Source organism: Mustela erminea, chromosome 18, assembly GCF_009829155.1.
Source record: "Mustela erminea isolate mMusErm1 chromosome 18, mMusErm1.Pri, whole genome shotgun sequence".
NCBI lineage: Eukaryota > Metazoa > Chordata > Mammalia > Carnivora > Mustelidae > Mustela > Mustela erminea.
This window is the reverse complement of record NC_045631.1, coordinates 41784861-41798203: the sequence shown is the minus strand read 5'-3', so window position 1 is coordinate 41798203 and position 13343 is coordinate 41784861. Positions and strand designations below refer to the sequence as shown.

At 56.0% G+C, this 13343-nt stretch overlaps 1 protein-coding gene across 10 annotated transcripts in view; it reads left to right on the top strand.

Moving 5' to 3' along the window:
* The window catches only part of C18H17orf113 (chromosome 18 C17orf113 homolog), a 51757-nt gene that overhangs the window by 23365 nt on the left and 15049 nt on the right, over window positions 1-13343 (top strand). For 6 of the 10 annotated variants that reach the window (XR_004280374.1, XM_032319717.1, XM_032319716.1 and 3 more), the window contains exon 2: window positions 159-410. Coding sequence is in view for 6 of the 10 variants with exons in the window: in XM_032319717.1 (XP_032175608.1) it covers window positions 159-410 (252 nt within the window). In the remaining 4 variants the exon portion in view is untranslated. Of the gene's footprint in view, window positions 1-158; window positions 411-6365; window positions 6947-7764; window positions 10069-13343 lie in introns of those variants that run through there. The other 4 variants (XM_032319714.1, XM_032319713.1, XM_032319720.1 and 1 more) reach the window with 4 other exon arrangements.

Genomic DNA, 13343 nt, shown 5'->3' with positions numbered 1-13343 from the left:
CCCTTGGCCGCCCTTGGGTTGGGGATGTCCAAAAGCTGAGGAGCTTCATCTGGGACACAGGGCACAGGTGTCTGTCTCGGGGTCTTGAGCCCCTCTCGCTCCTTCTGTGTGCTCACAGTACTCAGCCTGTTGACTTGTCTCCCTCTCTCTCTGCTCAGGTATGAAGCGGCCACTGAGCCCCTCTCCCCCGGGTGAGAAAGAACCCCCCGTATCTGGAGCTACGGAGTGCCCCCCTCGGCCCCCAGAACTGCCTAAGCCCAAGCGGGAAAGAAAACGGCCATCCTACACGCTCTGTGATGTCTGCAACATCCAGCTGAACTCAGCAGCCCAGGCCCAAGTGCACTGTGGGGGGCGCGCCCACCAGCGGCGGCTAAGGCAGCTCAGCTTGGGGAAGACCCCCACCGGGCCAGGTCAGTGCAGAGGGGTGATGCTCCCACAGGCTCCGTGTGGACCCTGTGAGAGGCTCTGGGGCTGTGGGCTCTCTTGGGGGTGGGGGAAATGTTGCATCTGGGGTGCCTTCAATGGGTCCTTATGGTCTGAAGTCCCCCCAATACATCAGGACAGCCCCCCATGGGGTCTCTTAGGATCTGAGGGTCTTTAGGACTGGGAACTTCTCTTGAGGTCTTTTTGGGGTGTGGGAGCTCTCCTTGTGAGGTCTCTGGGGGGTCAGGATCCCTAAGCAGCATTTCTCCAGTCTGGAGCCCCCCAGCAGGGTTAGCCTTTCTGACAAGGGATAGCCTGGGCCTCTGCTCTAGTATCTGAAGTTTAGGGTCAGCAAGGTGCACAGCCCTCCAGCTGAGGGACAGACAGGGGAAGCCACTCCTCCTTTGGCAGCTGGACTCCTGGCCAGGATTTCTGCCTCTCCCTGGCTGGGGTGACTTTGCAGAGGTTTGGCTGTGAGCTGAAGGGGCTGCTGGCTACAAGACAGATTTCTGGGGGAAATGGGTGAATGCATTCATGAGGGTGATTTGAGCTGACAGGCACGTGGGGGCCATGGGGGAAACGAGGAGAGGCAGGCTGCTTGGCTGGCAGGGGAAACAAGTTCAGAACCAGGCCCAGTGTGGGAGGTGGGGAGGGCCAGAACTTCTACCTGGTTCTTGGGAGCAGCCACTGGAAACCTACTTTGCAGCCTGGGTCAGGAGCTTTGCCAGAGCGCTATACTGTTGTTTTGGCAAATAGTCACGGGTCACCCACTGCGTTTCTCTTGCTGTGCTGGGGCCCGGGGACAAATCCCCATTGGACTCCTCACCGTCCTACTCCAAGATGGAGTCTTGTCTTTTGGTCTGAGACAGCCACAAAAAGAGCAAAGAGTGTTGTGGGTGCCACGTGTGGGTACTAAGGGAGAAGGGATGATTATACCTGGGGACACCAGGAAAGGCCTCCTGGAGGAAGGGGGACACACTGAGCTTTGGAACAGGGGCATGGGAAGAAAGGACATCGCAGGCAGAGGTCACTTCATAACCAAAGGAAGGGGATGGCCTGAGGGCTGGTACCAGCTCCTCTACCTGAATGCTTGGGGCTGGACACTGAGGATGTGACTCTGAGTAAGAGTGTATCTGACTATATGGATATTTCTGGAGTGTGTTTGTGTGTGTCTGTGTGTGTGTCTATGTTCAAAAGTCACTCATTCATTCTTTAGCTATTTGTAGAAATCAACTAGGCAACCTGCTGTTTGGAGGATTCGTATTTTTACTTTTTTCCAGCTTTATTGAGATATTATTGATATGTATGTCAATTTAAGGTGTACAGTGTAATGACTTGATACACCTGTGTAATACAAAATGATTACCACAATAAGGTTATTCAACATCTCCATCCCCTCACATAATTGTGATTGTATGTGAGTGTCGATAGCATTTCACAGCTCCCAATGTAAGTGTGTAAAATGGCATTGTTAATTACAGTCACCATGCTGTGCATTTGATCCCCAGATCTTATTTATCTGACAGCTTGGAACTTATACCCTTGATCAGCAGCTCCTCATTGCCCCCACCCCCAGCCCCTGACCACCATGACTCTAATCCCTATTTTTCCGAGAAGGACTTTTTAGATTTTTTTTTTTTTTAAGATTTTATGTATTGATTTGAGAGAGAACCAGAGATAGCAAGAGAGAGTACCAGTGGGGAGGAGAGGGAGAAGCAGTCTCCCAATCCAGGGGCTCGATCTCAGGAGCCCAGGATCATGACCTGGGCCGAAGGCAGCCACTTTATGGACTAAGCCACCCAGGTTCCCTGAGACTGACTTTTTTAGATTCTGCATGTAACTGGAAACATATGGGATTTGCCGAGGAATTTGCACTTTTCAAAGGTGGCAAACCTGCCTGTCAAGAAAGGTCTGAAGACACAGGCAGACAAGTTTGTCCAAGATAATAGCAGGTTCCAAAGAGGCGGGTAGATGGTGCTTGGGGAAGTCAGAGGCAGAAGGGAATTGACAGAAGTCAGGGGAAACTTCAGAGAAGTGATGTTGATGTTGGACTTTGGAGACGGAAAGGGAATTCCAGGCAGAGAAACAACTAGAGCCAATGCTCTGTGATCTGAGGTCTGTCGTGGCCTTCCGGGAGTGGTGGGCACAGCCAAAGGTGAGTGGGAACCAGCTGGAAAGGCCTCACAGCCAGACTGGGGGCTTAGCCTCTGTCCTGAAGGTGATGGGTGTCCCTGAAGGGCTCTGAGCAGGAGTCATTAGAGTTTTTAGATGTCTCTGGCAAGAGGGAAGGTTAAGACTTGGGGGTACGTGAGAAGAAGCAGGACATAGATAGATTCTGGGGTCTTTTCTGTAGCAGAAGCAACAGGACTTGGTGACAGAGAGATGTGGAGAGGGAAGTGTCCAGGATGACTCCAGGTGAGGGGATGCTGTGCCAGGCAGTGCCATCCTCAGAAGGGGGGCACCGACAGGGAAGCAGGCCTGGAGGGCAGTAGGGGGTGGGGAAGGCGAGTCTGGCCTGGGTCTGCCCCAGGATCTGCCGTCCAGCCCTGGCATAGCCTCTTTAGCCCTACTTCTGGATGGCAGACCCTGGGGTACAGTCCTCCCTCTCTCCCTTCCTGCCCACCGTGCCCCCCTGGAGAGAGCAGGTGGCGTGCGAGGAGAAAAGGCTAAAGCACGAGATGTGGCCAGAGGCAGAAGGGCCACAGGGATGGGAACCCCTTCTCTGGGCTTCCCTCTTTCCACAGTCCTCATCCCCAGAGTTCTGGGTAGGTTTGTGGGGACACCAGGAGACGGGATGCCCGCTCCTCCTCTCCAGATTACAAAATGGGAAGTGAGTTGCTGTCCCTGCAGTCATCTGTGGTGGCCTGTGCCAGGATTCTGCTCGGAGGGGTGCTTGGAGCCTGCCCTTGGGCACAAGCACAGCTCAGAAGGGGCGGCAGCCATGGGGGCAGACCTTTCTCACTGCCCTGATGAGGGAGGGCATTGGGCTGTGCGAGCATGGGAGGGGGACAGCTGGGCCTAGGGCAGGGATCAAGGGTCCTCGGATTTGTGGGAACTCGGGAATTTGGGGGCCCCAGCTAAGAACCTGTTGTTCATTGGCCTCATTATTTCTGAGCCTACTCCAGGCCACTCCACACACTCCCATGGATTTCTCCTGTCTCCTTGGCTCTCTGAGCGCTGGGGGTGGGTGAGGCAGCCCCAGCAGCTGCCCTGGGGTGAGGACTGGGGGCGAGGGGCCTTCAGCCATGCCGAAGGCCTCTCCTAGCCTTTGGTGGGGACTGGGCCAGAGCAGAAGGCCCTGAGGATGTAGCTGACTGGGGGTAGCCTCAGCCTCTGAACGGAATAGTCACACAAAAACCTTCAAGAGGCTTGAGGCAAGGTTTAAGGAGCCTTTAACACATGGCTCCGCAGCTAGACACGTGAGGTCTCAGCTGGGTGGCAGCTAGAGGGACCACTCATTCGCTGGAAGGGTACTGAAGGTGTGGGGGTGGGAAGGCTGCACTGGGAGGCCTCCTGGAGCTGTCACTCTGATTAGGGGTCTGTGAGGCTGGCAGCTTGCATGGTGACAGGCCATCACAGGCAGGGAGGCGGGGACCCTCTCCTCCTCATGTCCCTTAGGCCACCCGCGGGAGGCGGGTACGGAGACTCTTCTTTCTCTGAGCCTCCTTGCCAGTGCTTAGGTCAGAGGCTTCCTTGCTCAGCCACACCTAAATGAGCCTGGAACACTTGGGAGGGGGTACAGGATGGGGAAATGGCAGGTACCCGAGACTTCCCCCAACCCCTCCCCCCACATGCTGCCCCAACTTCCCCCACCCACCCTCTCCACCCCATCTGTCTCCTATGCAGCAGGCCCTTCCCTCCTGCAGGAATGTGTCTTGAGCTATCTTCCCCTGCCCCCCTTGCCCTTCCTCCCACAGGGTGGGCTAAGTGAGCACCCGGCTCCTCCGCCCCGATAAGGTTGAACTCAGTGACCCTGCTGACCACCATGCACGCACAAACAATTTTAGGTTGTTCTTGAACATCTGCAAAAAGGTTTGCTGGCTCGTCCCTCTTAGCCTTAGCCTCTACTGAGAATGCTGGGCCTGCAGAGGGCACGGGGCGGGGGGTGGATCTGGAGGCATCTGCTTAGGACCCAAACTGTTTGGGAGGCAAGGCATTCCCCCGTCACCCAGCGACGCCAGGAGATGGTGGCGCTCACTTCTCACTTTACACTGGGATGCTGGAGCTCAGAGAGTGTAAGCAACACACCCAAAGCCACAAAGCGGGTTCAGATCCCAGTGTGTCCGACTCGCCCACCCTAGTCCTGCTGCTGCTGAGGAGAGCAGCCTATACGACGAGATTCTGGACCTGGATGTTTTAGGAATGTGGAGAAGGGATGGCCAGAGAAGGCAGGCTGGCTCCCAGATGATGTCACAGCGCTCAGAACCCATGGCCTCTCCTCTGCCTTGTGCCTTGGTACCTCCACTGAAGAATGGGGAGATGCCAGCCATTCCCCCACTGGGCCTCACCTGGCTGGGGAGGGGAGGGACGTCTCCCAAAGCCAGTCCCTCCCTTCTCTTGGCAGGACTGACCCAGCCATACAATTCACCACCACCACCACCCCCCCGCCCCCCACATCTACCATCACCAGTGCAACATGACACCGGAGCAGAGAGAAGAGAGAAGGGGATTTTGGAAATGACTTAAGTTCTGAACAGGCCAGGGGGGCCTTGGGTGGGGAGTACAGAGTAGACACTAAGGTGGACGGAAGAACAGAGATGAACTCAGATGATAATGGATTTCGGGACAAAGACTCCACGGCTTTGGGGGTGGCCAGCGGTCTGAGTGGTGGGTGGAGGCTGTTGCCTGCCCTGTACCCTCAGACCTCCCCTAGCTCCTGTTCTAATCAGACTCTCCATCTCCTCTCTGAGTCTTTGAGACACAAGCCTCTTGCTGCATTCTGAGCCCCAGAGATCAAAGACCTTGAGCTCAGGTCACGCCTGAGTCACCGGCTTGATGAGCTCCTCACCCCCCCATTCCCCGCAGATGGATTAATTTCAGTCCCATCAGGAAGCCCTGGAAACCCTTCAGCCTGTCCCCCCATCGCTTCTGTATCTCCCTGGGCTGCTGATTCCTCGTCAGTGCCCCCCAATCCATCCTGAGGCCTTTGGGTGCATGTTTTGGAGACTCAGCCCAAGGCCACGGGTAAGTTCTTCTTGTAGTCTAACCAGAGTCTCCTGCTGCTGTTCTCCTTAAGTGGAAAGTGATAGAAGTGCCCCTCACTCTCCCTAGACAGCTGTCACCTCCCCCTCCCCCAGGTGTGAACCTGACCATCAGACACTCCCCCCTACCTGAGACCACCAGGAAATGCAAGGTTGTCTGGGTGGAGAATTAGGGGGCTTAGCTTAGATCCCTGCCCTCAAGAAGACAAAGATTCCGTCTGTGTCTGGGTGGGTTAATTAGCCCTGGGCTTGAGTTTCCTTCCTCTCCCCAAAGGAACAGCTCCTTCCCCCAGAGCCTCTTCCTAACAAACCTGTTTTCAGGAGCTGCTGCTGCCAACCCCTCCCCAGACCCTTTACTGGCTTCTCCAGAGATTACAGGTTATTGTCTGGTGGAGACAGGATGCTGAGGGGGTGGGGGTTAGCGCTGGGCCTGGGCTTGGAATGCCAGACTGGATCCAGCTGTGGGTTGGCCCGTCCTCTCCCCCATTCCACACCCCCCCCCCAGCCCCCAGGTGCTCAGGTGAGTAGAGAGCGGGCCTTAGTCTGGAAGAGGAGGGGGAGGAAGGAGCAAATGGGGAGAGAGCTGAGCCTGGGGGTAGGGAAGGGTCTGGAGCAGGGGAGCGGGGTGAGGAGTTCTAGCTGACCAGATGAACACCCCCACCCCACCTGGCATTGCCCAGGTGGTAGATCCAAGGGTCCAGGCTCCGGACTAAGAAGGGCAAGTTGCCTGGCCAGTGCTCTGGGGTGTAGTGGTCACACCTCCCTGGGCCTCAGTTTCCCCTTCAGCAAAGGAGGTAAAATGTAAGGGGATGGTGGGCCAGAGGATGAGTAAGGCTGGACAGGAGAATGGGGGCTCCTGTAACAGTAAGCCCCACGGCAGAGCTGCAAAGTTCAGCAAGAACTTTCTGGCGGGCTGGGAAGGGGCTGGCCGCGCGTCCTTTCTGGAAATCTCTATAGGCAAGGTCAACTCTGCACTTAAGTACAAGAGGCACTAGAGAGGGATTCTCTGGAGGACGGGGATGGAGGCCGCCCCCTGTCCCCAGTCCCCACAGTTGCCCCATTCTCCACCCTTGGGGCCAGAAGTGCTCTGTGTTTTCCACCCTGGCTGGGATGGGGGAAACTAGGGAACAGGCAGCTGCTTCCAGGCAGCGGGGAGAAAGGACCCTGCAACCGCTGCTTTCCAGCAGGAGCAGGAGTCCCTCCCTCCGCCCTCCCCTCCTGTCCCTCCATCCCCACCCCTTCCCTCTGTCACTCTCTGGCTGGTTTCATTTGCTCCTCAGACGGCGCTCAGCGGTGCCTCCAAAGGCAGAGAATGCTCTTGGGTGAGTGCTGGGGGTACCAGAGCGTGGGGTGGGGGCTCGGACAAGGGTGGCTCTCTCCTCTCCCCGCCCCATCCTTTTCCTGCTGTTTTTGGCCCCCAAAAGTTGTCTGTGGAGAGATTCTGGTAGCCATTTGACACTTGGTACCTTTTCCAAGGTCCAGAGCTGAGCAGGGGAGCCCTCCACTGTGGCTGGGAACAAAGGTAGGGGTGTGGATGGAGGGCAGGACTGGTCAGAAGACTGGAGGGGCACCCTGAAGGAGGGAGGGGTCTACGCTTGGGGCAGATGCCCATTTGAGGAGACCATGCCAGAGGTTCCTTGTATCAAATCATACCTTCGACTACTAAGGAGGGTTGTGGGGGGCGGGGGGAGACTACGGACGAGGGAGTCATTATTTCAGCAGAGAGGGAGAGAGAGAGAAGTGGACAAAGGGAGACAGGCAGAAATCTGTGTGGTCCTATCTGAAGCCCAGCCACTGCCCTGGAGTCCACACCAGTGCCCCCGACCTATATCAGGGTCTCCTGGCTCACCCCTCCACACAGGGGCTACCTGGCACTCTCTGAGGGAGACAGCCATTACCTTTTAGGAGGTATTTTTGGGAACCCCTTCCACAAGGGCAAGGGCTGGAGGGCTGGGGCAGGGTTCTTGTGACTGGTTTGGTGGGGGTCTTCTTCTAGCTGGGGATGGGGGGGATCTGCAGGATGTGGGAGCACCCTCTGGCCCACCCTCTGGTGGGAATCTTAAGCCAACTGGGGGGGTGAGCAAGCAGGAGATCTTGGATTAAGCTCCCATTCCCTGCCTTTGGCCCTCTCTTCCTCCTGGATTCCCATTTTCTTCAGAGTTCTAGTTTCCTCTGTGATAGGAAGGGGAGTTTTAGTCCTTGAGATGTGTGTGTACATGTGTGGGCCTCAGGGAGGACCCTCCCATCTGCCCCTGTGACTTGTGGTGGGGCAAGAGAGAGAGAGAGAGACTCTGGGTCTGGCTACACAAGCTAGTGTGTATGTCTGGTGCATTTAATTTTGTAAGGGAGAGTGTGTGCACGCACCCATTTCTGGGTGACCGTGTCTGTTTATAGACCTTTGTGTCTACACATCTCTTTGTGATGGCATGTGCCGCTCGCTGCCTGTCTGCGGTTTCATATGGTCTGTATATGCTTTACTAGGGGTCTGGGTGTCCTCGTGTGTCTGTCCCTCTGGGTATATATATGATATGAGCGTGTCTTTGTTGCTCTAGCTTGTCTGTGTGTACGTACATTGTGTACGTGCATGCTTGTGCGTGGCCTCTGGGCCGGCCTTTGCTTCCAGCCGGCCTGGGCATCTGTCCCTCTCTGCATGGATACCACCTCTGTATAGCACACCTCAGTGTGCCTAGATGGTCTGTCTCATCAGGAGGAGAGGTGTGTACATGTATGTCTTGGCGTTTGTGCCTGTTGCCGTCATATGGGCACCTGGGAACCGCAGGGTGTGTGCCTCTGTGCTCCTCAGTATATTTTTCCAAATGATAGCAAAACAGCAGGATGTGGTTTGCCCAGATCCTCTCCCTTGGGCAGCTGCCAGAGTGATATTAATTCATAAGACACCTGCTCTGTGCCCCTGCCCCAGCCTCAGTTGGAGCCTGGAGTGTGGCCTCTTTTCTGCTATTCTTTCTAGTTTGTGTTTAACCAGAGCAACAGCCCATCCTCTTGAGGCAACCGACCAATGAACCGTGGGTCCCAGCTGTGGACCCCTGGCCAGGGTCGAGAAGGGAGGGACTTAGCCAGGGTGTTCTGCTACAAAATGCCATCACAATAGATGCTCCCCCCCACCCATAGCTGACCCTTTCGTGGGTGCCAGGCTGTGCGGTATCCTCCCGGGGCAGGTCGTGGGTCTGCGGTGTCTCCCTTCATTTGAGTGTACCCACAAGCCAGCGGTCACATGTGTATGCATGTGCCATGACTCACGCATCATCCCAGCAGCTGGGGGGGGCAGGGTTCATGGTGAATGTCAGTGGCAGACAGTGGGTGGCACAGAGCCGTGCTGTGTGAAGGGTGCTGGGAGAGTTCCCAGAAGCCACTGGGGAGGTCCTGACCTCAAATCAACGTGTGCCCTAGGTCTCGTGTGGGAGAAAAGTATACCCAGTGGTGGGGGGAAGGGCACAGCTAGAAGTCATTTCTGGGTGACTTGATGGGAAGGGGAGACCAAATCACCAAGTGCTCCCAACATCCCCTCTTCAAATAGCCTCCACACCTGGCTCATTTGTTCCTCAGATCCATCCCTGCCCTGCCCTTTCCTCCTCCCCCAGCTGTAATTCCCATTTCACAGATGGGGGAAACTGAGGTTTATAGGTAAGTGTCCAGCCCAAGGCCTCAGATAACCATGTCACTGGAGCCCCAGCGCAGGCCTCTGGACTCCAAGTCTGGGAGGGATGGTCTGCCACAACTCCAATTCCTCCATCTTCTCCTCCCGACTCCTGGGAACCCACACAGGGAACCCCTCCAACCCCTCTCCTGAGGTCCCTCACCAGCCCAGAAGGTCAAACTCCCCAGTATTCACTGTAGACAGAGCCTTCCAGCAGCAGGCAGCACCCCCACCCCTCCATCCCTCCACTCTGCCTTGACCTTTGTGAACCTGCACTGTACTTTCAACTTCCGAGGGTTGCAGGGCCAGGCCTGGGATGCCTGGTAAAACTTCACTTATCCTGCAGTGAAACCTTATAGGCTCTCCCTGCAGACTGTCGGCGCTCTGCCTGCTCCTCTGCGATCCCACAGCATTTTGCTGGCGCCTCCCTATACCTGTTTGGCTCTCACCTGGGAGCTCTTCTAGGAACTGGCGGGTGCCCCTGATGAATGAATGATCCTGTTTCTCCCGCCCAGCGGGACACGCTTAAGGCGGTCTCACCTCCGTCGCCGCCCCCCCCGCCCCCCCCCCCGCACGTGCCTGCCGAGGGTGCGGGGCGGGTGAATGGCTACAGCAGGTGCACCCCAGGGCGCCGCTGCCCTGCCCGCTGCCCAGCCTGCCGCCGGGTCCCTCACGGGCTGCTGGCGCCTCTTCGCCCCGGTTACCGCTAGTGGCTGCTGTCGCTCAGTAGAGCCCAAGGAGACCGTGGCCAGAGCGTCCACCGGGCAAGATGGTGGCTCCCGAGTCTCCGTGAGTGTGTGCGGCAGGCGCGTTGCCCAGGCCGGGCGGGGCGCCCCCTCCCGGAGCTTCCGGCCAGGGGGGGCGGGTGATGGGTGGGGGCCCTGCGGGCGGGGCAGCACCGCGGGGGCGGGGGGAGCCTCCCGGACCTTGGAGGGTGCCCCCACCACGCGCCCCCCAGAGGAAGTTCCCCAGCCCTCTGTGTCCTGGTCCCGGTGGAGCAGGGATCCCCCACTTCACCCATCCTCCACCCCGGAGCGTGGATTCTCCCTAGGGGCTCCAGAAGGAAAAGGGCCCAAAGGGGCCAGGGGAGAAGGCTGAGGACCGTCATCCTGGGGCCCCATACGTGCGATGTTTGAGGCTGACCAGCCAGGGTGGAGTAGGGACCACAGATCAATACACAGTCACCCCAGGAGCCCCACAAGCTGTGGCAGCTCACGTCCAGGTGGCCAGGGTGCAGAGAGGTGTGAGGGACCTGGGTCTGACAGGTGGACTGCCCTGGTCAGCCTCGGTCACAGAGTCACGTCTTAATTACACCCCACGCCATCCAGGCTGTTCCCTCAGGTGGAGGTGTAGGAAAGTCAGTGATTTTGGCTGCGTGATTTTAGAGCAGGGTGGTCCAGTAGAACTTTTGGGGATGAAGTAAATGGTCTCTCTCTGGGCCGTTTCATACAATAGCTGGTAGCCGCATGTGGCTATCACGAACTGGAAATGTGGCCAGTGAGACTGAGGAATTCAAAAATGTTTTTCTAATCCTGACTAATTACAAACAGCTGCATGTGGTTACTCGCTCCCATATCTGACCGTGCAGTTTCAGAGTCCCATGCATGCTCCCTACCTACTCTTTTATTCTTTTATCGGAAACATCCTAGGGCTCATAGTACTTTTAGTCATCTGCAGAATGGGGCAAGATAGCCAGTGTCTAGGTATATAGAAAGGAGTTGACAAACTTTCAAAGGGTACTGCCTTGGACTTGCTCCTCCTTCCCATTTGAAGATCCTTTGGGTGGTGGGCTACAAAGGGTCGCAGCATCATGGGATCTTGGGATAAAGGAGGTCAAAGGCAGCTGTTTTAGCCATCCAACAGGTGCCCAAGGCCCCACTCCATTGTTCTCTCTGCCTGAAAGCTGGTGGTTCCTTATTCACTCACTCCCCAAATCCTGTGGAGCTGGGTGCCAGGCAACATTCCCTTCCATGGGGTTCAGATGTGAACAAGTAGTAAACTTTCCTGCCCTCAGGAAACTTGCATTCTTGAGAGAGAGGGAAAAGAAGGAGGAGAAAGCAAGAGAGCACCATGCAATAGAAATGCAGAGAAAGGGGCGCAGAGAAAGAGAAAGCCTCTGCCTTTGGCTCGGATCATGATCCCAGGGTCCTGGAATCGAGCCCCGCATCCGGCTCTTTGCTCAGCAGGGAGCCTGCTTCCTCCCCTCTCTCTCTGCCTGCCTCTCTGCCTACTTGTAATCTCTGTCTGTCAAATAAAATAAATAAAATCTTTAAAAAAAGAAATGCAGAGAAAATAAGCAAATTTGTCAACTGTGAGGAGTACAGTCAAGGAAGCTGACAGGAAGTAGTGACAGAAAAGAAAGGGACCTCCTGGGAAGGGATAGAGAAGTCTCTTAGAAGAAGGGGGAATTGAAATAGGCAAAGTATTGAGAGGAGGTGGAGACATTATGGAAGAAGGTACAGCATGTGCAAAGGCCCTGGGGACAGGAACCTCACATTCTAGAGGAACTGAGGGAGGGCTAATGTAGCTGGGAGGGGAGAGAGGCACAGGTGACACCAGAGAGGTCAGCAGTGCCTGGGCATTTGGCAGACCTTGAAAGGGATCCTGGCACTAGCCTCAGAGAACAAGCAGTCACAGAGGGGTTTTAAGCAGTATGTTTTCAAAAGCCCACTCCAGCTGCTATTGGTCCAGATGGCTCAGAGAAGCATAAGAATGGAAACCCAGAGTGCCATCAGGAAGTGGCTGCTGAAGTCCAGGCAAGTCCAGGTGCCCTGGATGAGGCCGGTGGCAGCAGCATGGAGAGAAGAGAGAAGTTACGGCAGATTTTGGAGGGGGATCCGATAGCACCTGTGGGTAGACAAGGTCCAGGATGTGGAAGAGAGCAGGGGCTGGAGGGGCATCGTCTTGGCCAGAGCATCTGGGTAGGAGAGTGGGTGTTTCCTGAGCTGGGGACAACTATGAGATGAACATATCTGCACCGACAGATCGACAGTTCCATCTAGAACTTTCCATCCAGGAAAGTAGCTGGATGGAGAGATGTGGCAGCCAGAGGGTGGCTCAGGCTGGGGTGGTCTATTTCAGGGTGACCAGCAGACATGTTTCTGAATTTTGGGGACAGTTTTAGGATAGGAAGAGGAGGAGGAGATGGCTTCAGAGGTGGAGGGGTGCTGATGGGGGAAAGGAAAACCGGGGTACATAGGGTCTTGGAAACCAGGAGAAATGCTTGCTTCAAGGAGTGTGGGACGAGCAGTCCCAAGTGCCACTGAGTGTCTAAGAAAAGAGGACTGATGAGTTCCACTGCACGGAGCAATAGGAAGCACCTTCTCTTGAACTGAACAGGCTGCCCCTGGAATTCTGTTCATCTGCCCTTGTTGGACTTATCCACCAAGTGCTAGGTTCCATGAGGCGTACTGGGCACATCAGGAGGTAAAGACAGTCACTGCTTTCTCAGAGCCCAGTCATCTAACCAATAGCCTTAGAAACAGGAAGTTCTTTCTCAATCCTTCCATTTTCTTAACAAATTTTGCTCAAGGGTATCGACATGCCGAGCCCTCTGGGGTGGGGGGGGTTTTAGGGATCCCCAAATGAACAGATATAATCTTGGCCTTCTAGGAACCAAGTGCAGAGTTAGAGAACCCCTGAGTTTACCATATTGCATTACCAAGACCCACACCCAGGGAATTACGGGATGCTAGAAGACAGGCATTAGCCCCTGCTGGGGGATCCTCGGGGGCTGAGAGGATGCAGAGCTGCTTTCCTGGAATGCATGGGAATTAGGGAGGAGGGATAGGAAATTCCAGGCACAGAGGATGAAAGCAGGAGCAGAGTAACAGCTGGGGGGGGGGGGGGATGGTGAGCCTTTGGAGCTGGCTGGGCAGCCAGGAGCAGCGGGAAGTTGGGGAGGACCTGGCTCGTGGGAAGGTGTGTAGGTTCTGGCAACCACTTAGAATGGCAGTGAAAAGGGGGAAGCAAAGGAGTGACCTGCGTGTGAGCTCGCTTTCTGGATGCTGAGCGAGGGATGAATTTGGGGGCGTGACTGCCGAGGTGGAGGCAGGTGCCTAATC